This window comes from Calypte anna, chromosome 4A (genome assembly GCF_003957555.1).
Source record: "Calypte anna isolate BGI_N300 chromosome 4A, bCalAnn1_v1.p, whole genome shotgun sequence".
NCBI classification, from domain to species: Eukaryota; Metazoa; Chordata; class Aves; order Apodiformes; family Trochilidae; genus Calypte; species Calypte anna.
The window spans coordinates 30,301,426-30,328,902 of NC_044248.1; the positions used below are offsets into that span (position 1 = coordinate 30,301,426).

At 36.8% G+C, this 27,477-nt stretch overlaps 1 protein-coding gene across 1 annotated transcript in view; it reads left to right on the plus strand.

Moving 5' to 3' along the window:
* Window positions 1-18,179, plus strand: part of MARCHF1 (membrane associated ring-CH-type finger 1) — an 81,463-nt gene extending 63,284 nt beyond the window's left edge. Inside the window, exons 5-6 of the mRNA XM_008493820.2 lie at window positions 13,685-13,832; window positions 17,737-18,179. Coding sequence (XP_008492042.1) covers window positions 13,685-13,832; window positions 17,737-18,038 — 450 coding nt within the window. The 3' untranslated portion in view covers window positions 18,039-18,179. The remainder of the gene's footprint in view (window positions 1-13,684; window positions 13,833-17,736) is intronic.
* Window positions 18,180-27,477: the final 9,298 nt, after the last annotated feature.

Genomic DNA, 27,477 nt, shown 5'->3' on the forward strand with positions numbered 1-27,477 from the left:
GCAGAATTTAAATATATAACAAACTATTTGACTAAACTGGTGATTTGCTATCTTTATTCACACCTCAGTCTTTCATGTACCCTTAATGTTTTCTAACAGTTTTTAATGAAATCTAGGTTTTTATAGCAAAATGATGTTTGAATCAGCTGTCATACAGCTCCTAGCACCCACAAGTGACAATGTGTAACATATGAAGTTTACTTAAATCAAGATATCTCTTAATTAAATCAACAGGCTTGTGCCAATTTGTAACAGCTACTTAATTACAGAATCCCTGAAACCCCAGACAACAAATAAAATGTAGTTTAATAATTTTAGTGAGTCTTTGTGTTGAAGTAAGCCTTTTAAGCATTGATCAACAGTTGTTACAAGTGTTTCATATATTTGAGCAGGTCTAATTACTTAGTGAAATACAAATTTGGAGATTAAATAGTAAGCATTGTTTAGTGTGTCTGTTTTATTTGTCATGGTCTCTGTCATATCTATCTGTGGTTATAAATAATAGAGTTGCATTTGTAGCTTTACCTTTCAGCATTTGCAGTCCATAATGCAGAATTTCTCACTTAACAAACTGACTTCTTTATCATGGAAGGATGTATGAAGTGGCAAAAGACTCATGTGAGTTCCTTATAGAGCTCTCTCAGGCAATAGCTTCATCCTGAGAAAATCACTTCTTCTTTAAAAAGGATGTAATTCCTGTAAAGCAACATTTGCATTTTGTATCTCCTGAATTTGGTGCTGGAAGTGTAGTAGAGACAGCAACTGAATGAAAAATACCATGAGTATGAAATGGATTAAAGTGTAAAAGGCACTTAAAATGCAGAAATGTCTTCAAATGGAGATTTCTCCACAATGTCTCACTATGCTTCAAGATATTTTTCATATTTAAATTTTGCTGTCCATTTAAGATGTCTGGTATCTGATGAGAAGTTTTACTCTGATATATTATCTCAACAGACTATTCTGTGGTTTTGGGTATGCCTATTTTAATGCCTGATTTCATTTGACTTTGAAATGAGTTTAAAATAATTTCTTATTTATGTAAGGCAGAAACAGCATCGTACATTGTTACCATGTTACTTGTGGTCATTAAGGAAGAGGAAATAGATTTTTTGTTTAGGAAGTTGAGGTTATTTTCTTTCTGATCAAAAGGATATCTGAATTTCTCAATTTTAAAAATAGAGGATCGGCAGTATTCTTTTCAAATACAGCAATAAGTTTCTGTTAAATTAAACAGAAGCAAGACCAGTCTTAAAATATTGATAACAAAAGAAACTTGATCTTAGTGTTTATTTTAAATGGGTGCATGTATCTTCTGTTTACTCTTCTTGTGGCCTGTGTTTTTTCATATGATGATTAATTGCACTTCTAAATCTGGTATGAGGCCCATCTCTCTGGGCTTTACACCTCTGAACTCTGTGGAATTTCTCCTGTACTCAGCTGCTGTCACCAGAAGAGAAGGAAGGAATGATTTCTCTCCATTTGGTAAATTTGATAAATAATCAGGTTGTACTAAATGATAAAATGTCTATGCCAGTTTTAACGCACTTACAGTATTCAAAGGTTTAAGTCCCAGTTGGATATACATGGTTCAGTACTGTCCATTTACATCCTGGAGTGAAATTGTGGAACTGGTCAACTCAAATTTCCACACAAAGCAGAACCCAGTGCAAGCATATCAGTGCCCCTTTAAACCAGTTATATCAGTTTGAGGAAGATTGCAACTCTTTAGCCTGATGGTGCTTTAACTAATACTTAGTTTTACTATGATACTGAAGATACTTTATTTTTTTTATTTTTTATTTTATTTACTGAAGATACTTTTATTTTGAAGATACTTTATTATTCAGTATCTTTACTGAAGATACTGTGTTTACAACAAGACCATCAGATAAGTAGGAGCTGTGTAACCAGTTAAAGATGTAGGATTGAAGCCAGTTGACAACTTGTGGCAGAGAAATCAGCAATTCCATAAGAGTCACCTACAGAAGCAGCAGAGAAAATCAGAATGCTGCTTTGAAAGCTATGATAGATGAAAGGCAAGTCTAAAATGAATCTTCAAGTCCCATTTCTGTCTCAGACCTCATGTTTCACTCTGTTATCAGAGGCACATTTCCTTCTTCTCTGTCTGCTGGAGACAAAACAGTCGTCACCTACACTACTCTAAATGCAGTTTTTAGAGGCCCTACCTAATGTGAGAACCAGATTTAGCTCCCTTCTTTTTGTTCTATGCAGTCCAATAAAAAGAGTAAATCTTAAAAAAATATGACTACCTGAAGGATTTAATTCAGACATCAGACATGAGTCCTTCGTGGATACATCTTTTTTTTTTTTTTTTTTTTGTAGCATGCATGATAATAGGCAGTGACAGTAAAATATGCTAATGATGTAGATTTATTTTTGGTTCAATACTAGCTGGGTCAGTTGTCTTTACATTCCTTGTTTAGGAATACGATGTTCATTGCTGAAAGTGATATAGCCTGCAGAGACATCTTTGTGAAATCCTGCTGTGAAATCAAAAGTGGTCGCCATTAGAAACCACTTCTCCCACCAGAGCAGACTCTCAAAACCAGAAATGACCTGCAGAGTCTCCCAGGAAAAAAAAAAAAAACAAAACAGCAATTGAATTTGAGCACTCATTACTCTATCTCTTCCTGTTTACTTCTTATGGCCCTGTGCTGTGAATTAGGAGCCATCTGGCTTTTTCATCAGTTTCCTAAGAAGTCTCCAGTTAAGAAGTGATAGGTAACATTGGGTAGGTCAGGTAAGATAGCCATGCTGTGGGATTAGTTCTCTTTTAACCTAATTTGGTGAATACTTCACAGTCCTACCATAGTATATGCATTTCCTTTTGATTGCTGTGCAGGGGCACAGTGTTGTCAAGGCAACCTGCTCCAATATTTTCTTCCTCCTGGTAAACTGTCTCAAAACATCACTAGCCTCAAATCATTTCTTGTAATTTGTGAGGTCAGACATTTCACTGGTATGCACATAGGCATAAACAAAGTGACAAAGCTGTTACTTTACTATTGGCTGTCATGTTATTATAGCAAACAGCTTTGCGCTGAATAGAGAATGTCTATATTAAGGCTTTTAAAGTAAAAAAAAAAATCCAAATTTCATTTAATCATATTGTGATGCCTTAAGATGCAAGGGACTGCTTTGTTCAGACAGTTGTATTCCTAATTCTTGTGAGAGTAATACAGCATTACTACTAATGTATCTGTGTATAGATAGTACTAGAATGGTTTGACTTTGAAGGGACCTTAAAGATCATATAGTTCCAACCCTCCGTGACACTGGCAGAGACCAGGTTGCTCAAAGCCCCATCCACGCTGGCCATGAACACTTCCAGTGAGGGGGCAGCCACCACTTCCTTAGGCAACCTGGACCTCACCACCCTCACACTGAAGAATTTGTTTCTCATGTCTAATCTGTATCTTCCCCCTTCCAGGTTAAAGCCATTACCCCTTCTCCTATCCCTACATGTCCTTGTAAAATGTCCATTCACAGGTTTTCCTGTAGGCCTACTTCAGGTACAGGAAGTCCACTATGAGGTTTTCCTGGAGCCTCCTCTTCTCCAGGATGAACAAGCCCAACTCTCAGCCTGTCTTCGTAGCACAGCCTTAGATAATGTGCTGTAGTTCACAGGGTAATTTTGTCTTGCATTTCATGTTGTAGCAAGAGTAACAGATCTTACCTTTCTCATTGCAGTAGAGTTAGGGTTAGCTTTTCATCTCCATATCTCTTTCTCGTCCATTCAACACAGGTTTGGTTCACACAGCTGCCCCAGTTCCCATGGACTTCTGATGAGAGATACTGATCCTTTGTTCCTCATACCTTGAAACCATCATAACATCCCCTCAGGCTTGCAAAGAGTCATCTTACTGTGATGCTTTGCAGGGACGCTCCTATGTGCAGCAGCCTTCCCAAAGGGCGAATATGGTGGTTTCATTGCCATTGCTTTAAACTTGCATTCTGTTAAGAATCAAAGAAAAAAAATCTTATACCAGAAATCAAAATGCACAGTTTCCTCTTCTAGTTAGCTGCTAGTGACCAAATTTGCTGCTTCTGCTGCTTTTACAGAAAGAAAGAAAAAAAAAATAAAAAAGATAATTCAGGAGATTGTCCAGCTCTGGGCATTAGTGGTACTCATGATGGCACAGAACCATGAACGTGAGCTCTGGGATGTACAAATCTTCTGCGCTTTCTGAAGTTGAAATAAACTGTTGGTCTGATCTGTTTTGCAGATGCAATTGCATCAAAATGTTTGTTAATTTTACTTAAAGGGTTTTACCCTATTCTGTAGTTCACCAGCCTCCGTTATTTTTTAAGTTTTTAATTTTTTATTTTTTAAATTTCAGCCCTTTCAGTGTTCCACTTTTACAGCTTGGCCTCATCAACAGTTAAAACAGAAGGGGCACTGAGTAACTGAAGCATTGTAAATAATAAAGAGAATCTCTTAAAATTGGCTTTACAACTGAAGAAAATGCAAATGGAATGGTGCCCTGACATAAAATATAATATAAATATAATATATATAAAATTCAAAGAGCACAATCAACCTAAGCATTGACCTAAGCCAGTCATTGTTATTCATAGAGTTGGGTAAAAATACCATTTTTACTGTTTAATTTTGAAGCTAGAGATTTTACCAGCTTTAATGGGAGTGGGCTGCTATTCATGAGCTGATGTATGTATGTATTAATCTCTCACATAATTACCACATACAATTTTACAGGGGTTATTTGCCTCAAATTTATTTTGCCTGGGAACTACTGATGTGGGCATGATCATATCTGAGTTTTAGTTCATAAGCTGATGCTTGTTTGTTGGTGGAACACACACAAAAGATGTCTTCTCTTGAACCCAGCGATATTCTCTTGGATGTAGCAGTGATGTACTTGATCTAAATTATGAGAAGCACTAACCATTTTTTTCAGAATATTTTATTATTTTTAGTGTTAATTTAATTTTATTCCTTTAGTATTTTATTAAAATTACTTGGGGAAAAAAAGAAAATTTTCCTCCACAACTTTAAATCTTTACTCATCTGCTTCAATTTGTATGTGGCAAAACTGGAATCTGTGGCCTTGTTGAAGGTCTTTCAGAACCAATACCTTCCCCCAGCTCTTTGCAAGAGCTCTAGGCTGGAGTTTTGTGTTAATTACTGGAGCCTTTCCTCAGCACAAATTCTTATTTCATTTTTATTTAATTGGATCAAAAGAGTCTCTCTTGTGGAAAAATTAACAGAGAAGGTGACTGTGGTTATTCACTGGGAAATCAGTATTCTTGGTAAAGTCATATTGATAGATAATGAAGAATATCAGCTCCTTTTTTGAAACCTGGTTGTGTGACAAGTCAGGCATAGGCACGTGTATGTAGTTGCAAAACTGAGATACATCTAGATACGGTTAAACAAAAATATATGTAGAAGTACCAAGGTTTTGGTATATGAGGAGATTTGAACCAAGGCACAGCTTCCTAACAATTCAGACTGATTTAGTATCGGAAATGTCAGAAGTTGAGTTACACTGATTTTTGGAAACAGCAGCTTTCTTTTTCCAGCCAATTTACCTCTTCTCTTGAAAGTACACAAGAGTACCTCAGTGTACTCAGTACACAAAGGTACCTTTGTATCCCTTCTTCCCCTGCTTCCTCCTATACTGCTCTCCGTTTCTGTTGCAGCCCATGATGCTGAAGGCCTTGGGCTGCACCAGTGTAACAACCACTTCTGGAGGGAAGGTTGCACATTCAGGTAAATGACTTTAGGTTTTTGGTCTCTAAAAAGCAAATTAAGAGTTTTAAGGACTTTTATACATTGGAAAGAATGTTTAAATTACTAAGGTACCAAGTGAGACAATCAAGGACACAGTCGGTGAAGTAAAAAGACCAGGCACATTTATTACAAGGGAGTAATGAGAATTTTCATGCTTGTGTGGGTATAAGAGGAGGCAAACAGGTGGAAAATATTTTCTAGGTGGAATAACTAATATTCTGGTATAACTTCTGGAGATACATCCTGTACATCATTTATAACTACAGCTAAATAAATATAAGGTATATTTGTTGATTTTGCTTTCCAGGTGTCAATAGTTTTATTTCATCAGCTCTAATTTTGAAATGTATGCTTCAAGGTACTCCTCAGCAAGCTAGACAATTTGATCTTGAGGAAATTAAGCAGAGGAAATTAATACTGAAAAGAACGTGGTTCAAGTAAACACTCTAACAAAACCATGTTCACATATTTTTTATATATATATATATATATATAAAAAAAATATATATATTATATATATGTTATATATATTATATATTATAACTATGTCTTAGGTGCCTAAGGGGAAGAATTTCATATTATTTAGACCAGACTGCGGAAAGTGGAGAGGCATACAAGGCTTTGGAATGGGATGTTGATTTACCAGCATTTTGCTATCCACCTTTCCCTCTAATTTCTGTCATTTTGCTATTTCCCATTATCCCAGGTTTCTATCTACATCCATCACACTTTTTAAGACCAAAATGCACTCATATGTGTGAAGGGAGCCCGTGATACTTGACATTCGAAGACAGAGAGTTTGTTACAGCCTGTTGGGAGATTGTTATGACTGCTGTATTAGAGGAAGAACTTACGGTTGCTTTTGACCCTGGCACAGTCCATCTCAAATCTAGCACTGAGCAAGTGTCATGGCTGCTCTTGTGTTGCACATAAAGTGCATACCACAAAATGTAGCTCTCCCACCTGCTTTTGTCAGAAAATGAAATCTAAGCTTAACTGACTTTGCAGTAAAGCTATCATGATAAAATTATGAAAATTATGTGCCTTAGTAGTTTGACTGGTTGATTTTTATTTTTTGTGTGTGTCTTAAGCTAAAGTTGTTTGGGATTTAAAGGCATTTGGCTGTGGAAGAAAATGTCATGCCTTTAATTAGGTGTGCTGCTCTTTTGGTAAGACAGAGCAGACAGAGGTGGGAGACAAGTAGCTGCAAAGAGAATAAAGGTGACACACAAATTAGATCCATATGATAGAATGATTGTAGAAATAAGGTAGGGAGAGCAGGTAACATGCTTCTGTTCTTGATCAACTCTGGTAGAAGTTAGAAGAGACAAAGATTGTGTGGCTTTTTTTTCTTGCTTCTCTATGGATTGCTCAATGTAGTTTGTTTGTTGATTTTTTTTAGTAATAAAAGCATATGCCCAGCGACCTAATATAAATCTTTTCTAGATTTCTAGATGTGTGCCAGACATTTCCCGTGGTTATTACAAGCTTTGCATTATGGTGATTCACTTCTGACCGGTGATTTAAATGTTTTGCCTGCATTATTGTCATTATGACATCATTATAATTGTCATTATAAGACATTATATTGTCATTATAAAGTCATTATATTGTCATTATAAGACATCATTATTGTCTTATGTATAAAGTAGTTGAAAGGTGCCATACAACCATCCTTTTCTGAAAAAGCTTGCATACAAGGCAAGAAAAGAAACAATTGCAAAAGATAAGCTCATGATAGTGTAGACCTCTGTTGAACAAAGAATTGGTTAATGTTGTTCAAGCACTCAAAGAGTATGTTTGGAAAGTAAACACTTTGTGGAGTACTTTTGCATTCTATATATTGATGTAAAATAATTTCTAGCAGATGAGAGCTAGGAAGAAGAACCAATATGAAGAGATCATGTTGCAACGACTTGCCAAGTATTTCTTGCACATTTCTCTGGAGCATCTGGTGTTGGCATCTGTCTGAGACAGACCACTGGATGAGAGGCAGACCACACGAAGTTTGGCTATTCTTGTATTTCCAAAGCATAGAATTTCCTTATGTTGGGATGATTACAGTGCAGGTACTGAAGTTTTTCTAGCTGGTAAATGACAAGTATTTCCAATAGTAGTTCCTGACTGCAAGAGCAGCTTCTTCATTTCAGAAATTATCTTCTCAGATTACTTCATACCTCTATTTTACATTTTTAAGGGTCTGCTAATTGGACATACACAGCTAAAATGTGCAGAAGTTTGTGAAGGTGCATAGTGATTATATCACTCAAGTCCAGCTCTTTTAAGTTGCACTTTAAAAAGAAATATAACTCAGTCAAATTCTTTGCAGATGTTAATCTTAAGGTGTTTATCGAAGTGATATTTTTCATTATGTAGTCCTCTTATTACTCTAGACATGCACATCACACATTAAAGTACGTTTGTCTTTGGAAATGGAGCTATTTTAGTTTTAAACTTTTAATAGTTGTTTTAAATACACCACAGGCTTTAATTTGTATTCCAACCAGGTTTGTTTAATGTCACCTAGGGACAGAAATAGTTTTTATATACACTTCAGACAAGTTTGCCAGGAGAGGATTTGTACCAACTATATTGAGATAAGGTTGTGCATAGCTGTGGCCACATGATGCATATGACATGGTATTTTAAAATTTGTTTTATTTTTGTGTTCAGTGGCTAATGTAGCAGGGGTCTAGGTCTGATATTCTGTTCTTGATCCTTGGAAGAGGGGTTGTTTTTTGTTTTTTTTTCCTGGGCTTTTTGCTTTTGACAAGCTAAACATATTTTCTATGAACCTGCTCAGTTCTTCCTCTGAATGTGCTCTGGATGTGTTAAAAGAAAAGAACACAGAGGAGGTGTTTTCATGGCTCAAATTCATCTTTTTTGAGCCATCAGACCTGACACATTCTGTTTTACTGTGTGAGAGGCATTTCTCATCTTGGCACGGGATGCTGTGAAGCATGTCTTGTCCTTCTTGAAGATGCAGTTCCTCAGGCACAAGCTGTAACCACATGTTGTTTAGATGGTGCAGAGTCTCATCTCTGATCAACACTTCAAATCTCCATTAAGCTGTTTTGTTCTCCCGACATGTGGAGCCCTGTTTTCCTTTATTACTATTATTCCTTTGCCACCCACTGCACAAATTCCAGTCCTGCAAGCTACTGTTGCAGCTACTTTCCTCCAGCTGGTAGGTTGATGTTTTTTTGTGTACTCCTGGTCTGTGTGCATAATGCAGTTTCCCCAACAGCCCCTAGCCCCTAGGAAATAATTTTAGCTTTCGTTTTGAAGGCATGATTATTTCAAGATAGAGCTTGTCTCAAAGTCCTTCTTTAGATTGCAGAAAGATTTCAGAAAACCATGATGGCTTTAGCTCTAGGTGAGAACAGAAGGAAGTTCTTCCAACTCGGGGTGCGGTTTGCATTACATTTGTTGTCATTTTTTTGCTCAATAATGGATAAGGAGAAAAATGTCAGAGTTGGAAAAATACTTAATACAATCACATGCCAGATTTGCCTGCCAGGCCTCCTTACGTGCAATTTTTATAAATAAGTGTCCTGAAAATACCCAGGATTTAAAATTTGAAACATTCATAACATTGCAAAGCAGCCCAATAACTTCACCTTCAATCTGGCATCCCAAATGATGAGCCCCTGTCAGAGACAGACCTTCTCTTGCAGAGGTGTGAATCTGCAGCAGATATGGAGCTGGTTCAGGAAATCTGTGTAGACATCAGTGCTGTGTAGCACTAGCAGAAGGCAACATGTGGACACAAAATGGGGACAGGGACATGCAAACAGTAAATTGACAGTATTGAAGGTGAGGAAAAGGAGCACAAGCAGCAAAATTTGCAGAGTGCTGTTCAGTGGTGTGATAACAGCTTTTGTGTGAGCAGTGTGAAGTTTTTGAGTCTGCACTGGGCCATCATGAAACCACTTTGCAGAAAGCTTAATGTATGGGAGGGAATTAAAATTGCAGATTTACTTCTCTCTATGAAAAGAGAGGCTTCATTAGGATCTCTGGAATATGAAGCAGCACCCCCACATCCGCAGACAATCTGTTTTCAGAGGATATTAAAAAAAATTCTCTGTCTCTTGCATAAAACTGAGCTTTAATCAGAAGTGTCCTGCAGAGAGGCAAATTTTGGTCCTTTATAATAAAAATCAGGGATTCACTCAGACTATGTGACAGGAAAGGGAAGTGGTTTGCTACATGTGATTAAGTGTTCCCTGTTAACAGACTTTTTGGGTTTTTTTGCTTTTTTAAATTTTCTTTTCTTTCCACAGAAGATTCATGACTACATTTTGTAATTGCAAGAGTGTGTTATGAAATCAGTAAACACTCCCGTCAAGTTTCAGAGCACATCAGTATCCAAGAAACAACTAAAACACAAGAAGTGTTGTTTTACAGCTGCCAATTAAAAATTATTGCAAACTTCTCTGCCTGTGAAGCATATGAATTCAGACTGAGGTGCTCGTTGTGTTTTAGAAGTAGCTGTAAGTTGGAGTGGGAGGAGTGTTTCTGATCACATTTACAATCCACCTTTTTTGACATTTAGTTCATTCTGGCTTGCTTGTCCGTAGGAAACTCTGAAGCAGGTAGACAGTCTCCTACCACCCTCCAGTGGTTTGCAGAGTACAGTACATGGTAATGTACAGAAAGCTTATTCAGAAAATAAAAAAAGTGTTAGGGGTATTTCAGGCTTTCTTCTCAGGATACATATTGTTGCACTGTGGATTTGTTTGGTGACTTGTGTAAAAATTCTTGTGGCTGCTAGATGTTCTGAAGTGTTTTAGCATACCTAGTCTGTGAAACATAGTGATATTCATGCAATTGCTTGCCTTTGCAGGACATGAAACCATCTGCATCTATGATGCTGTCCAGTCTGTTTGTATAGCTACCAAGATTAAGGAATCTGTGGGTGGTGACAATCAGATGTAAAGGGGTGCTTCAGAGGAGCCTGGGCATAAACTATAGTTTAGTGACTCAATAATTTGCAAGCCAATATAAATGTCTTCTTGGGCTGTAACATTCTTCCATTTCTTTCTCTCTTTCCAGTCTCTAGAGCAACTTAGGAGTATTAAAATACAAGTTTCCAATGAAAATTTAGCACAGACTTTTGTCTCCAGTAGACCAGAAAGTGTAGCATCAGAGTTGAGATGAGGTAAAATTTCAGCTTGAAACCCCAGTTTATTCTTCTTTATGTTTGGCAGTGATTTCCCACAAAGCACCCAAAGCCAAGTGTAGAGTTAAGTTAAAATCCTTTCTTCTGTATGGACAAAGACAACTGTTTCTTTGGAAAGAAAGCCTATTGCAAGGCTGGGATTAAATTTGCACTGCAAAAAGGATGAAAGTCTCCAGGTCAAATGCCATGTAACCTTGTGACTGACTATAATGCTATGATAAGACTGTGCTGACAAAGCCACAGTCTGTCAGGCCTGACTACTGAATACTGCCTCCAGGAATTAAAATGAACAGAAGGTTCTGGTTTTTTGTTTTATACATTCTTTTCTTTTCAAAACTGCTAGCTCTGTCCCTTCCCCTATTATTTGAGAAATATTTCAGTTCTTCTAAATGGTTATTTAAGTCTTGTGTTTGTAAAATTCTGTCAAGGACTTAGAAAATGCTCCAGAAATTGTGTTTTCAGACAACAGCTCTGAAACCTGCAAGCTTTGACTGCCATTAAAGATTGAAATTTGTTTGGTCTAATATGTATTTCTCAGAGTTCTGTCACCCTCTTGGTGACATTGCTGTTCCTCATCTTTTACTTCACTTGTGTTCTGTGGAAATGTGACCAAACAGCAAATAGTGTTCAGACTAGAAAGAAAAGCTGTGTTGGTTCAGATTACTGTGTAACTTAAAGGCTGCCTCCAACGCTAGCCATAATTTTTGAAAATCTGTTATTTCTCCAAAAGAAACAAAACAAAACAAACAACAAACAAACAAACAAAAAGAAAAAAAAAAACAAAACAAAAAAACCAAAACAAAAAAACCCAAAACAGGTGACAAAAAAAAAATCACAAATCAGAAAACTGAAACCAAACATTTGAAGTACAGTGATACCACCTCAGTGCTCTGAACTTGCCAGTTTTTTTGATCCAGCCCTGACATCATTAATCTATTAGGAGGGTACAAAAGGTGTCTGGAGGTGGAAGAGCAGCTCTGCCATCCTGGCTGGGATGCTGGAGCTGTTTGGTCCTGTGTTAGCATGGCTGAAGGGAGGTGGCACTGTGGTATTGAGGTTTGTTCTTGTTTCATTCATCTGATGGTAGCAACTGACTGCGAGATTATTCATTGGAATTGAGGCATTTGCCTCAATTGTCATATTCTTATTCAATGTCATATTCTTTCATCTGTTTTCAAAGACCAGCATTTCAGTTGAGAAGGACTTTATTTTAAAGAAGTGCTAAAAAAAAAAAAAAGTATTTACAAGCTGGATTAAAAAACTTACCTTAAGTGTTGCATTGTTCAAATGCAGGGAATCTCCTAGTTTGTTTTAAAATAGCCTTAATTTAAGCTTAGATTTAGTGCCATAACTCACAAACATATTCCTGGAAGGTCCTTCTTGTCTCACTGAGGCTGTTTTACTGCTCTCTTATACAGCCATTTCCACATAATAATCTTTTCAAGTTTATAGACTTTAATCCTCAAGGCACTTGCAGTTCTTACACTTATATTCTATGGGAAGGCTGTTCCAGAACTACCTCTAATTTTAAGCAGCTTAGACTGAGTCACACTGAGCTGAATAGTTTAAATATTATAAGCTGACAGGAAGCTGAAGATGAGCCAGCAGTGTGCTCAGGTGGCCAAGAAGGCCAATGACATCCTGGCCTGTATCAGGAACAGTGTGGCCAACAGGTCCAGGAAGGGATTCTGCCCCTATACTCAGTGCTGGTGAGGCCACAGCTTGAGTTCTGTGTCCAGTTCTGGGCTCCTCAGTTCAGGAAGGAGATTGAGGTGCTGGAGCAGGTCTAGAGAAGAGCAACGAGGCTGTGAAGGGACTCAAGGTGGTAGATTCTCCATCTCTGGAGGCTTTTAAGAAGAGACTAATGTGGCACTCAGTGCCATGGTCTGGGAACCACAGTGGTAGTGGATCAAGGGTTGGACTTGATGATCTCAGAGGTCCTTTCCAACCTGGATGATTCTGTGACTCTGTGAAGCTAACGTTTGGGATTTTTTTCTTCTCTCATCACCAGAAGTATGCATCAGGTAAAGCTGAAATAAAGATACAGCTCTTTACTATATTGTTTCTGTAGGTAGAAAAGGACCTGGAGGTGTTGGTTGACAGCTGGCTGAACAGGAGCCAGCAGTGTGCCCAGGTGGCCAACACTGTCCTGGTTTGTATCAAGAATATTGTGGCCAGCAAGAGTGAGGAAGTGTTCTCATCACTGGTGAGGCTGCACCTCAAATGCTGTGTTGAGTTTCGGGCTCCTCTCTACAGGAAGGAAACTGAGCTGCTGGAGTGTGTCCAGAGAAGGGCAACAGAGCTGGTGAAGGACCTGGTGCACAAGTCTTAATAGGAGTGCCTGAGGGAACTGGGGATGTTTAGCCTGGAGGAAAAGAGGCTGAGGGGAGACCTTACTGCTCTCTACAACTACCTGAAGGGAGGTGTGTACCTTCTGTTTAGCACAATGAAATTATTTGAGATGTCATTTGCTAGCAGACAGAAACAGAACCTTCATCTCTGAATGAGATTGTAGTGCATTTACAGTGATAATGCACATACTACTGTGATGTGTATTATCACCATGAAAGGATCAGCAAATTCAATTGCATCATGGTTTTTTTTTTTGGCAGAAAGACACAGAATTACCTAATTGGTTTATGGTAAAATTTTACAAGTTGTTTTGGTTTTGGTTTATTTTGTTTTTTCATTACCTTTCTTTTTTCTTTTTTTTTAAATTTCAGTGGGAGAAACTGCAGATGACAACAAGCGAAAGGAGGAAAATAGTTTGTTCGGTCACATTCCACGTAATTGCAATTACTTGTGTGGTTTGGTCATTGTATGTTTTAATTGATAGAACTGCTGAGGAAATTAAACAAGGCAATGATAATGGTAAGTATCTTTTATCTTCTTCAATCTGGTTTATAATCCACTGGATGGACGTGAGATTCTTTTAAGTAACAGTTCACTGATACATGGCTACGTCAAATGATTTCATGGAGAAGTAATGAATGCATCAGTGTTAAAAGCTTATGCTTATGCCCCTGCAGAGAGACCTCTACTTGATGCAATCATTACAACAGTTTAAATAGCCTGCTGGTTCTTCTTAGGTTAATCTCCTATTACCTAGATATTTCTAAAGCTCAGACAAAAAGATGACTTGAATTCAAACAGCTCAGTGTAATTTTAGGTCATAAAACAGCAATTTCTTTATATTATCCAGTAGAACTGGAACACAGTTCTAAAGCACAATAGAGCCCTTTCATCAATAACCTTCCTAATGCAAACTTCCAAGACAGTGTGTCCCAGCTCTGTTAGTCCTTCATGTGGGACTCAAAGTAGCATGGAAAGCCCTTCCTGTGCCTTCCTGTGCCCTTTCAAATAGAAATTAACTGTGAATGTCCTTATCCCAGTTGTGTTTATTGTTAGGGTGGTTAAACACTGGAACAGAGGGATCATGGAGTCTCCTGCATCTGTGCAAATGCTGAAAACCCAGCTGGACATATGTAACAAAATGCATGCATAACATAAGCAGGTTTCTTTCTGAATTGTGTTTACTGCATGTGGAAACTATAGTTTTCCATTTCAAAACTGTCAGTTTGGTCTTAATTTTATGTTATCATGATGAAGAGGACAAGAAGCTTGGAGTTTTGAACTGAATTGACTTTAAGAATTAGACAGTAGCTGGACAAAGGTCTCTGGCTTTATGCTATGCTTTGAAGTTATAAAACCAGAATGAGACAGGTAGAGCTTTCTGTCTTGCTAGTTATATGAATATTTAATCATACATCTAATGCTTGCCTTCTTGCCTATGAAAGGAAAATATGTAACAAGCCTCAGTAAGTCACAGACAAATGTGTAATACGAAGTCTTGTTTTGCATTCTTTCTAAATGAGTAACCCTGGTTTTCATCTGAGAAAACTGGCCCTGGGGACAGGACTAGGAATGGCTTTGAACTTCTATTTATGAGTACAACTACATCACCCTACTCATTAAAAAGGGGAAAGGTATGTCTGTGGATTAGCTGAATTTACAAAACAAAAGCTCTAACATGAATTTTTGTTCTTATATAGGATGAATAAGAATCACATTAATTCTGGTAGGCTCAAAAATTATTTATATAGAATTCAGTGCTTGCCAAATGTAATGGACGATTCTCCATACTAAAAATGGACAAAGAGATGCCTTGGAGCCACTTACAACATGCAAAAACAAGTGTTTGTGAAGAGAATTCTTTGGTCTCAAAATTTACATGGGGGGCTAGGGGAGAATCAAATGTGGATTTCAGGGAGGTAGGAGAGGGGCAACATAGATGTATTTTGCTTTTCTCTTTTTATTATCTCTCTTTAAAAGGCAAATGCTGGGAAAAAGACAGTGAAACTAGAGGAAAAATGTTAATAAAAATGCTTTGAGAAGGAGGAAAATGGAAAGCCCCTAATTATAGCATTGTTTGTTAATATTGTGTAATTTTTAAATTTCCTTTTAAAAATGTGTATCTCAAAATAATTGAAGGGTTTTTTTCTTATGAAAGCATTTGCTGAAAATAAATAAAAGTGTAAACCACTTAATTGGTAAATCTGAGCTATACAAAAGAGAATTTTAAGTATTTTTTTAATGTTCTATAACATATAGTGCTAGTGGTAGGGAATCAAGCGTCACATAAGTTTGCTCTGCTTGAAGAGAGTTCTAGACTTAGCTGAGCTTTTCTAATAAAGCTTGACTCTGTGAAAATATGGCAAACCTGGAATATACTGAAAGGTATGAAATTCACTGTGCCATACCAGTTAAGCAAAAAATTATGCTTCCTGTATTACAATTCAAGAAGCAGCAGAACATCTTTCCTAAGCTAAGAGGTGGAAGAAGCCCTAAAGGAAAGATGAGCTGTTTGTTCAGCCTTTCTTCTGAGCTCTGTGCTCCAGCTGTGAGTTGCTGGTTCTAAGTGTCCTTGTCTTCTGATGGGGATTAGTCAGATGCAAACCATACAGTTTTCATAATGAAAGGCAAGAAAGAGACTGTGTTTTTTGAAAAGCAGTTGTTAAAGGAAAAAAAAAACCAAAACCCAACAAACAACCCCCACATTGCTGAATATGACATCTTAGCAAAGAATTATTTGTCACTTACTTTTGTCCCAGAAACAGGGGAATGAAGAAAGGCATAACAAACATTAGGGTTTGTCCCTATCAAGTTCAGATAACCAGAGTAACAGTGATTGGAGAGATACAAAGTGATTTACATGGTCTCTGTATGCTTTATTTTGCTGCAAATTATAAAAGAAATATTAATGGTCTTGCAGCATCACTTACACTTACCTGTTACCATGTCACAGTAAACAACAGCTACTTCAAACACTTTGTGTGCTTTTTGCAATAACAGAATCACACAGAATCACAGAATCATCCAGGTTGGAAAGAACCTCTGAGATCATCAAGTCCAACCCTTCTCTCTCCTCTATTTATTTGCTTTAACTAAAAGCCTAGTTTTTACATGTTTTAATAGTAAAGGGGATACTTAAGTCCAAAAAGAAATGCTGTGTGAGACTGAGATGGCTAAAATTAAAGATGTGGTTTTTGAGGAGTCCAGTTCACCTGGCCTACAAGTCAAGACTGGCTCCTCACTGAAGCTCTTCTGCTGAGTCCCAAAGGAATGCAGATTGCTTCCCTGACTGTGGCAAAAATTTCTTCCCTGTGTAAAATTCACAAGTATGGCCAAATTGTTGTTATAAATCACCAGTGGTTGAATCTGCAGGTGCCTTGAATGCACACAGTGAGCAAAATGTTATTCAAAGACCTTCCAAATAGGACCAACAAGCCTGTTTGGATTGTTGAGACTGACAGATTAAGCAGTGATAGAGGCCTGACTCTTGTGTATGGATTTGAAGTTTTTAAGGTGATGAGAATATAATGGGAATGCTGGTAGCTGTTCCTTTATGTTTAGGCTACTGCATGTTTGAAAAAAAGCAGTGATATGAGTTTAATGAGGAAAAGGCTCTCTAATAGAACATTAATTTATTCTGTTAAATTCTCAAAATCACATTTAGGACAAAGCAAATAATTTTGATTTTATTTATATAATCACAACCAGTTTCAAATGCTCTCATCTCTAGCTTTCTTTTGTTAGCAGCCACATATTTTTCTGTAAGTATCAATGTGATTGACCAGTGCAACGAGAAAAGTAAGAACAGCTACACCAATAACTGTAAAGTTACTTTTTTAGTACAAAGTAAGTCTTGCTTTTTGATATAGTTGTGTTCAGGGATGGGGCTGCACAGGCAGTAAGAAACAGAAGTCAACTAAGGCAGGTGATGCAGGAGATAAGAGCCTTTTCCACCTGCTTTTTTAATTATAACTAGCTTCACTATTAAGCTAGGACCAGGTAATAATACTGTAATTTTTCATGTTCCAGGTGCTTTATACACTATAGAGTGTTGTGCTTCCAACATGATTAAAAAAAATTAATTGTTGAAGATGTGCATAGTATTTCTAGGTATACTGCTATCTCAGTTTTGTATTTGTATTTTTGCTATTGGATCTGGGAATATTATTGAAAAACAGTAAATTGTCTTGGTTTGGCTTTTATTATATCAAGTAGTATGTTTATTCCATGAGAGTGGCCTTGAATTTCTTCAAGGGGGGCAGGTGTAGTTTCTTGGCTGGCCTCTGGGACAGGAAACAGCTGCTGTGTTCTCCTTGAGCCACAACAGCGTGTACACATCTGGACACTCATATTTTTATTGATATTCAGTACTTGATATGCATTTTATAGCAATGGTAACAAATACAAGCATTTTACATTACAGGTGTCCTTGAATGGCCATTTTGGACAAAACTCGTTGTGGTGGCCATTGGATTCACAGGAGGCCTGGTCTTCATGTATGTGCAGTGCAAGGTTTATGTTCAGCTGTGGCGCAGGTTAAAAGCCTACAACAGAGTGATCTTTGTTCAGAACTGCCCAGAAACCATAAAAAAAATGGAAGAGAAGAACCCTTCAAGTCCTCAGACCTCAGATGTCAAGGACGCAGTGGTATTGCCAGTAGCACAAACAGGTACAAACTCTCAGCCAGCAGCTGAAGAACTGTCCTCTGAGGTGATGCCAGTTTGACAGAGACAGCATTGTTTCTTTCTTGGAGACGAAGGTGTAGTGTTTTCTTCACTACAAATGCTAAAAGAGTAGGAATGACTGTGTGTTTTTTCAGTTAAAAACAAAACAAAACAAAAAACCCAATAAGGAAAATGGATCCAGCAAAGCAACTTGTTTACTGTATGGAATGTAACCGTTTGTGAAGTAGTTTCTCAGCTAGTCAGCAAGTGTAGTGAAGTGGAAGTGTAGAAAGTTGCAATAGAGAGAACAGGTTTTACAGACAATGCCAAACAACATGATGACTACTTTTTTTTTCTTTCTTTCTTTTCTTTCTTTTCTTGAATTGGATGGCTGGGAAAATAGAACAGACCTGATATAAGCATTTTGTTTACAGGAAGCAAAAAGAAACCTTTAATCTGTTTACTACTACCAATTTGTATTTGCTATTTATCTTTTTAAAGATACACTCCAAAAAGAGTGATGTTCAAGTTATATACATTACCTGAATTGAAGGCTAGAGAGCTGTATCACAGGCACTCACTCTGAGGCTCACACAGTAATGCACCTTCATGTGAGTGCAGTGGAGCCTGAACCTTTGGGCAGCTACAGACATTGGAAATGTTTGAGGGGTAATGTTGTTTTAATATACCTGAATTTTTTAAACTAAGCAATTACGATCTCATATGTCTATGAAGCTACAGATATTTTTTAAAGCATAGCTGTCAGCAAAATAAGGGGAGGAATGTGTAAACATGCATTTAGAACAGCAGCTCAGCTTTTTATTTTTACTTTGCAAGAATGAATTAGACATTAATTGAATAAATAAAGTCTTTGAGACAGAACTATAAATTGCAAAAAAAATGCAAGCTTACTACAGAATCATTACAAAAGTAAATTTGCAGGTTATCAAAGGTCTGGGAAAGGTTGAGACATAAGGAAGATGGAAGCCATTTTTGGTTTTTATATTTTAAGATCCATGATGCAGAAATGTAGATGTAATAGAAATATACTTGGTGTATCTTATGAGAACATTAGATTTTATCTCCTTCTCTGAAATGTTAGTTTTTATCTTTCTAGATTGAAAAAATGTATCAATGGTTCCCTCTGTACAGGTAAACATGCAGTGTTAGACATTCAACAGTTCAGTTTGTTAACTTCGTGTTTTGAGGATTCTCATATAAAAATGAAGTGTGGAATAGCAATTAAAGGGTGCAATAGCTAAATGAATGTAGATATATATTGCGTCCAACAGGGGGGAATTATAACATAAAGAACCAATTTGTGATTCACTTCTCATACCTGTGATGTTTACCATCAGGATACGACAAGAAATACTGTCTTGAAGGCACCTGTGTACCGGCGTGGACAAGTCTGGGCCTGAACATAGTGTATGTTTAAAAAAAGTTGTGATTCTTTTTTTATCGTTATTTAGGTGAAGAAGAAAATACAAGCAAGCAAAGAAAGGAGAGTAAAGAGGATAGGAGCACAAAGGTTCACTCACAGGGGGAAACCTGCTGTAATTACAGTGACTTAGTCTTCTAAAGAAGCCTTGCAGTTTCTGATGGTAAATTTCCTCTTTACATACTCAAATGTCTACAGTTAATTAACAGAATCATCCCATTCTTGCAAATATCCAGGGTGCTGGGCCTAAATTGTATTGGAGTTTATATATTACACATTCCTTTCTGAATGTGTTTATGGGCTTAAGGCTCAGGGAATGCTGGAAGTAGCAGTATTAGCAAGGAACGTGTCTTTTATCAGATCATTATGTTATTTTGTACATGGAATTGCTCATGCAGTTTGGCAGTGAGTAAGTGACTGTCATCTGGTTAGACACAAAATACTGGTGCGTTGAATAGGCATAGTACATATTTCATCTAAAATAATCCATGTGAGCTGGATACATGTATTTTTCCACATAGTTTCATGCCCCTTTTTCACATAAAATGTAACTTTTCCAGTTGTACAATTACATATTGAATTGTAGCAGCTTCTTATTTGATATTACATACAATACTAACTAAATCATTTCTCTGTCTATAATTGTGGAGGAGCTCCAGAAGGTCTTCAGAAAACTGTATCAGTAGTAAGGAATACCTCACTAACCATACCTGGTTAAGATATTGTGCAAAGACCCAGTTTTGCCTAAAAGTGCAAAATTTCTTACTTAATAAGTAAATTTCATTGTATCTGAAGGTAAACACTTAAAATTAGTAGCTGCATCTAAAGGTTTGGAGTCATGTGTACAATAAAACTTGATGAATAGCAGCAAAATTGTCAAAGAACATTATTATGGAAGATAAATCTTTCTTAAAGTAATCAGAAAGTTTCTTTTACTAAGTGTGGGAGTTTCCCTACTTCAAAATAAAAACACAACTTGCTCTATCGTAACCCTACCGAAAGTATTTTATCCCCTCTTTTGACTGTTCACTGGGATCATCACACTGTTTTATTCATGCACAAGTAAAAAATTTAAATTCAAATATAAAATACCCAAGGCTTCTGAAAGCAGATCTATAGCACCCGGCAAGATTACTGTCCATTTTCTGAAATACACTGAAGAGTCAGCAATAGAACAGACACTTTGCAAAAGGCATTTTATACCAGTAACTTCAAAACACTATTTTGACATTCATTCTCAAATTACATGTACAACTGATCCTACAGTTAGTTAATGTAGTATAAAATGGAGATACTTGAGTTGAAATTCCTCCTCTCCCTTTGAAATATGATTTGGAAATCAGGAAAAGGAGCAAGAGGAGGACAGTGCCTGCCAGAACAGACAGACAAGACAGCAGCAAGAGAGTTAACAGCGAGCTTGAGGCTATCTTTAACCCTTTTTAAAGCCATTACAGTTTTAGCCTGTATATTCCTTTTTTCAGGTGCTGCATGAATATTCTAGAGCTTTCAGGGATTTCATGGCAGGATTTTGGAACTTGTTTTCTGAAGCAGGGTGGTTCCTTTTCTAGAGGGCCACGGAGCTGTTGACACCAAGCATGCCTCAAGCGGTGTGCATGGATAGGGAAAGTGGATGAATACAGACCATAGGCAGCTGCTGAACTAATGTATTTTTATTCCCACACAAAGCACAATTTTCTGTATTAATTTAATGACCACAGGACTCTATCCCTGCAAAAACAGTATACTGAAAGTTTTTAAGATACTTCTAAGACATTTAAATGACACCATTATAACAGAATAAGATCCATTATCAAACTGCCATGTATTCACAAGGCATCTCAGGCAAACATGAACACAGTGGACTTCAGCCTGGCTAACCCACATGGACAGAACCTTGCTCTGAGCTGCTATTGCAGGAAGGAGGGCAATCAGCATTCCAGTTTGTGCAGTTTTCAGAAGGTGGTTAGAAGTCATTATGATGTCAGATCAGATCAGGTATTTCAAACAAGATACTGTGAGCATGCATGTTGCTTTTCCTGTTTTATGTTAAAAGCATTATGAAGTTTTTTTCAAACTGGCATAAACATACCACTTTTGACTATCATTAGCATTACAAAGATTCACAACTAATCCAATTGTGCCATTCACACACTGCTGTATCTGAAGGCAGTGTTTATTTTTGTTATGTAAAAAAAAATTAGTAATTCCCATTACCAGAACAAACTATTTATAATTTCTAATAATGCAACAAAACTTACTCTATGATGAAAATATTTTACTCTGTATAATATCTGGAACTAGAGTTTGTGTTACTTGTTTAACTCCCTCTCTTTTGAAAAAGAAAAATTGTATGTTCTTGTGGGTGAATGTGTACTGAAAGACAGAAGGGGAAAAAAAGTAATATATCTGCTTATTGTTGTGGAAAAAAAATGTATTTGTATTAAACAGATGACCCAAATTACTGTAGTATCTACATTTGTCACTTTGTTATATGGAGAATCACATGCTGTCCATGGATGGGGAAAAGCAAACTACTGCAAGAAAGGTGAACAGTATACTTAGCTGCATACTTAAAATCCATACACCTATTGGATCAGAGTGGCTGGTTCTGAGTTCCATACCTTGGCAGAACATTCAGGAAAATCTCTCACAGTACAACACTTGATGGGGAAAAAAAAAAAAAAAAAAAAAAGAAAGAAAAAAAAATTTACCTGCAGAGGGGAAGACCGGGAAGGGGATATGTAAGAGCAGATTTCAACTACATAAAGAACTCCCCCAAAACAACAGGTTTTACACACAGCAAAATGTCAACTAGCACTCCAGGAGAAGAAGAAATTTTCATCAGGGAAGCAGTGCCTTGGAACAAACTATTTGTTATATTTGACTGTGAAGTGTCCAACACCAGGAAGCTTTAAGGATGGGCTGGAGAAACACAGATTTAAATGGCTTAAAGCTAATCCCACCTCAGACTGTCAGAATGGATCAGGTTTCCTTTCTTATTATTTTAGAAATCTACTTGTTGAGATTTTTCTCCTTTCCAAAATGCTTTTTTAAATTAAAAGAAACATTACAGTATTTGCATCATACAAGAATCTGTGTACTTCAAGTTACATGTAAACCAAAATAAAGTATCCTGCCTTAAGAAATACACAGTGTTGTAACCAAACTAAAAATCTAGTTGTCTAACCATATCCCATATCTTTATTCTAGATTGTCACCTTAGGAGAGAGTTTTGAAACATCACACTTCTAGCTGGAGTAAGACAGAATATAGGTGGTGACTGCCAGGAATATATTTTCAAGAAACAAGCATTCTAGCAAATTACATTCCCCACATCCAAGGCTAAGAGATTATTCCTTTTGCTAAAGCTGACCTATCTCACTCTCACCATTTCAACGACAGGTTCATGCATTCAATAATACAGAAGAAACAGCATAACAACAATTCAAGCAAAAAGATGGTATTAATTTCCATTTATTATAAAATATAGAAAAATAGAGTCAGATTTGGGTTTATAATTAAGAGAATATACGTATAGTTCACTATATCTTTTTGCTTTGCACACAAAAGTCCAATCTTTTGAGGAAGGGCATTAATAGAACACAAACACATCTCTGGATCTCCAGGTACCCATAAAAAAAGTTACACATAAAAAAAAAAGATACTGCTACACATACACACTGCTATATATTGAGACTGTTCTGCATAAATTTTACCTAAAAGCCAAAAAAAATTATCAGTTAACAAAGAACTTATGTAAAGTACTCTAAAGTGTATCAAATTAATCTCTTATGACACAGACCTCAGAAAATAACTTGGATAAATTTTACATCATGATTGAGAAACACAGTTCTGTCTGTTGGGAAGAATGGGTCCTGGACAAACTTACCTTTCTAATTACTTGCAAATATTTTATGACTGAATCACAGAATTTTATTTTTTTTAGCAGCTCAAAGTTATTATTTATGAAAATATAAATAGGCAGCCCTATTCCAAATAAAAGTGAGGATGAACAGAAGGTCACGGTCATTTTTTAAATGTGTGAACTAGACCAGGTTCCTATTCCAGCAAAGTATAATTTCTCATGAAAGCCACATGGAAAACCATCTAGGCTGTATGATACAAAGGATAGCTTTTCTCTCATATTGTTTAGGGTCATCTAGTTCAATAAATGACTTTGGGTTTGAGGTTTATTTGTTGTTTTTTTTTTTCTTCCCAACTCACCATAGTTGTTACAATGTCTTTAGAAACTTATGCAATTTATACTTTGAAGAAATAAAGCTCTAATGAAATATTTATGTGTATGCATGTCTGGGACATAAAGACATTATCTGGCAATTTAATAATAGTTCATAAACCACAAATAAATGAAAAGTAAGTTAGCCAAGATTTAGATGGGCTTTAAAGTAAACTCAGGAAAAAAAAAAAAAAAAAAATCTTAATGGCTCTGGGAAGGTAGACTGATTACTTAAAGAAACCCTGAAGAATGCAGTCCAAAGAACAAATCAGTCTTGTAGAAAGTTTAGGCAAAGGCTTAAGTGAATCTTCTTCAAGTGCCAATTTGCTTCTAGGCTTGCTAGTACATTTGAGAGCTAGGGAAAAAGAACGTTTCACTTAAAATACAGGTACGAACTTTTGGCTGGTTCATATCCTAACAAAAGGCATTGTGACTTTACAAATTTCAAACCAGCATGTTACTGTCAAGTTTGACTGTGTGAACTTAGGCGAGTATGAACTGGTAGAATGATTAGTGGAATAATGCCCCCCTTCCTGTATTTCTTTAGAAAATGCTTTTGTGAGTAATGCTGAGACTTTGATCTAATAACTTAGTTTGAATTTACATAGCTTTATTTCTCAGTTAACCAGCTGCATATTAGAAAATTGGGCCAGTATTTTGCAATACAAGCAGTTAAGGCTTAGGGAACATGATTACAGTACCACCACAGTAAGTCTCTTGCAGTCAGCTGATTTTTTAGTTTCTTTATCAGTTTCAAAAACAGGATCTTGCTATCTCTATTTAAGGCAACAGCTCAAATTGCAGTGCGTAAATCACCACACCTCATCAGCAAGGTTGCTTTACCTTTCCTAAAATGTAACTTTTTTTTTAGGTAGAAAGTCTGGAAGTCAGTCATATGACTTTTACCTCCTGAAATAGCTAGAAGACTATGATGACTATATGATGTAACTTGAGTTTCAAGTTTATGCCTCTGCAGTTACTATTAAAAATCCAGGGAAACTGCAAAGTGGTATCTTACAAAGACAGGAATGAATGAAATATTCCATATAATTGTATATATATATTTTCTAATTTATCTTCTACCAGAGACAAAAAAAAATGAAAAAAAAAAACCGAAAAAAACCAAAAAACGAACAAAACAAAAATCCTTATCAATTACAGAATTTTTAATAGAGGATTTAACATTAAAGTCTATAAATCTTTAGTTACAAGTAAACAGAATTTCAATGTACTCCCAAGAGCAAGTTTCTAAGAACACAAAATATCACCTAAATGTTTCCCATTCTTGCTGTTAACAAGCAGCTGCTTTCTAGATTTTAATTTTATATAAATGGAATAACAATTCAGAACTCCTGGGTTCTTCTACCTTAAGGAAGAAACTGATCAACATACAAACCCTCACAGCCTGGCTTTATAGCACAGACATGACTGGACTATGAAACTGATGGAAAGAGATTTCCACCATCTAGTCTCAGTAACTTATATGAGGCAGAAGATTCTCCTCAGCACAAAACCTAAGGCACAGAAATCATAAATTAATAATTGGGGGGGGGGGCTATCTCCCATCACTACACTAGTATTCTGGTAAATTGTTCTAGGCACATTAATTTAAACCTAGGCTACTTTTCAATTCAAATATGAACAATTGAAAGCAATTGTTTCTGATAAATCAAGCTGAAGAAGTTCACACACAGAAACTGTTCTTATTTTATTATTTATATGCCAGGTCAACAAGACAGTTCAAAAGCCAACTAAACAAAACAGTACGTACATGAACTTCAAGTTAGAGAAATCCACAAGCTCATCAAAGTCCCAATTTTAAATATATTCTTCAAGTGTGAACAACAGATGTTCAGTGTCCAGTGGCTGCACTGCGGCGATGCTACATCCGGCACCCATGGTCCTGGGATGCAGATGTTAAACATCTTCCTGAGAGAATGCCTGTAAAGAAGCTGGCAAAAGAGCTGCCTGGAGACCCAAAGCGATGGAAAAGCAAAGGGGGCAGGAGCTGTGCCTGGCATCACATCACGGCACCACGGGGCACCACAGCCTAAGCTCAGCCCACTTCTTGTACGTGTTTGCAGGATGAAAAGACTCAAAAACAATTTTTCAGGGAGACCTCATTGCATTTTGCAACTACCTGAAAGGAGGCTGTAGCCAGGTGGGGGTTGGTCTCTTTTCCCAGGCAACTTTCAACAAGGCAAGAGGGCACGGTCTTAAGTTGTGCCAGGGGAAGTTTAGGTTAGATAGTAGAAAGAATTTCTTTACGGAGAGGGTGATCAAGCATTGGAATGGGCTGCCCAGGGAAGTAGTGGATTCTTCGTCCCTGGAAATATTTAAAAAGAGACTGGATGTGGCACTCAGTGCCATGGTCTAGTAACTGCAACGGTGGTTCAAGGGTTGGACTCGATGATCTCTGAGGTCCCTTCCAACCCAGCCAATTCTTTGATTCTATGAAATCACTTCAAATATTTGACTATCATATCAACCTCAAAAATATTTTTTTTTTTTCAACACGTAATTAGTGAATGTGTTTTCAGAGAATACATCCTTTACAAAGAAGAAATATCCCTTCTCCATAACTCTGTACCAGGACTATTTTACATAAAACATTCACCAACCAGGATGTCAGCCTAACACACTGTCATTACTGTAACATGCTAAACCTTCTAGTTACTTTACTGACCATTTCCTTCTGCATATTACCGAATGGTGATGGGAAAGTGATTCCCTTGCTATGTTTCTACTTAAAATTTCAAAGCACCCTAAGACATCGTGTACAAGATAAAAACTAAGATGAATCCCAGGAAGGCAAAAGCTGTCAAACCCAGTGATCATACACACATTAGTTCAGACCAATTATCCCAGCTCAGCTTCCACCAGTTTTAACACGTTCAGATTTTTATAAAATGAAAACAAAATGGAATTCAACAAACACGGTTCAATTTAACCAAATTTTAAAAATATCAGAGGCCTGCCCTGAAGTTCCCCACACTAATTTCTAAAACACAAACACAAAGTAGTGATGTGACAGCTTAGTGATATGGTTGGTGCCAGAGATAACACTTGTAGCCAAGTGTAAGACTTGCAGTCCATCAAAGATACATAAGATCTGTCAGAAGTGCTTCAGGTCTGTTTAATTAATTCAGGTTCTTCTTTAGATTAATTTAAGGAGTACAATGGTTAATTCTATATACCTAAATAGATTGGATTCCTAAAACGTGAAAGGATAGCACAAGCCTATTAGTTTAAAGAAGGAAAAAAACTGAATATAGAAGTTAACAGAATAACATTCATCAGTAGCCCTTCTACACAGCTAAGAAAATGGCACACCTGGAATATCTGTATCTTGCAAAAGAAAACTGAAATCCTGCTAATTAATCACCATGACAAAGCCTGGTTGTTTAAACACACAAATCTATACTGGGGTTCAAGTACAGGAAGAAATCACCCACCAGGAATAATTATTTCCACATAATTAACGGGCAGTCGAACTGTGACTGCTATAATGCATGCAGACAGCGTCTCTGAACTGTGACCTCTGTGCCCTGACAATCTAACCCACACTAAGAGAGAAATTAATCCTACTTAATGCTGCTATGAAATTACCCCTGCCTTTACCCTTGCCCTTTTTTTTTTATGGTATTAAATGTGATAATCTGCTATGAGTGTTTCTAAAAAGACACATTTGAAGGCAAATTAAAGAGTCACTTCATAAGGCATGCCCGCTATTTAAAAGTCCTAAGCAACTTAATTTAAAATGCACAGCTTTCTCACAGGGGTCAGCAAACCATCAAACAAACAAATCTCACACTGTAGGGA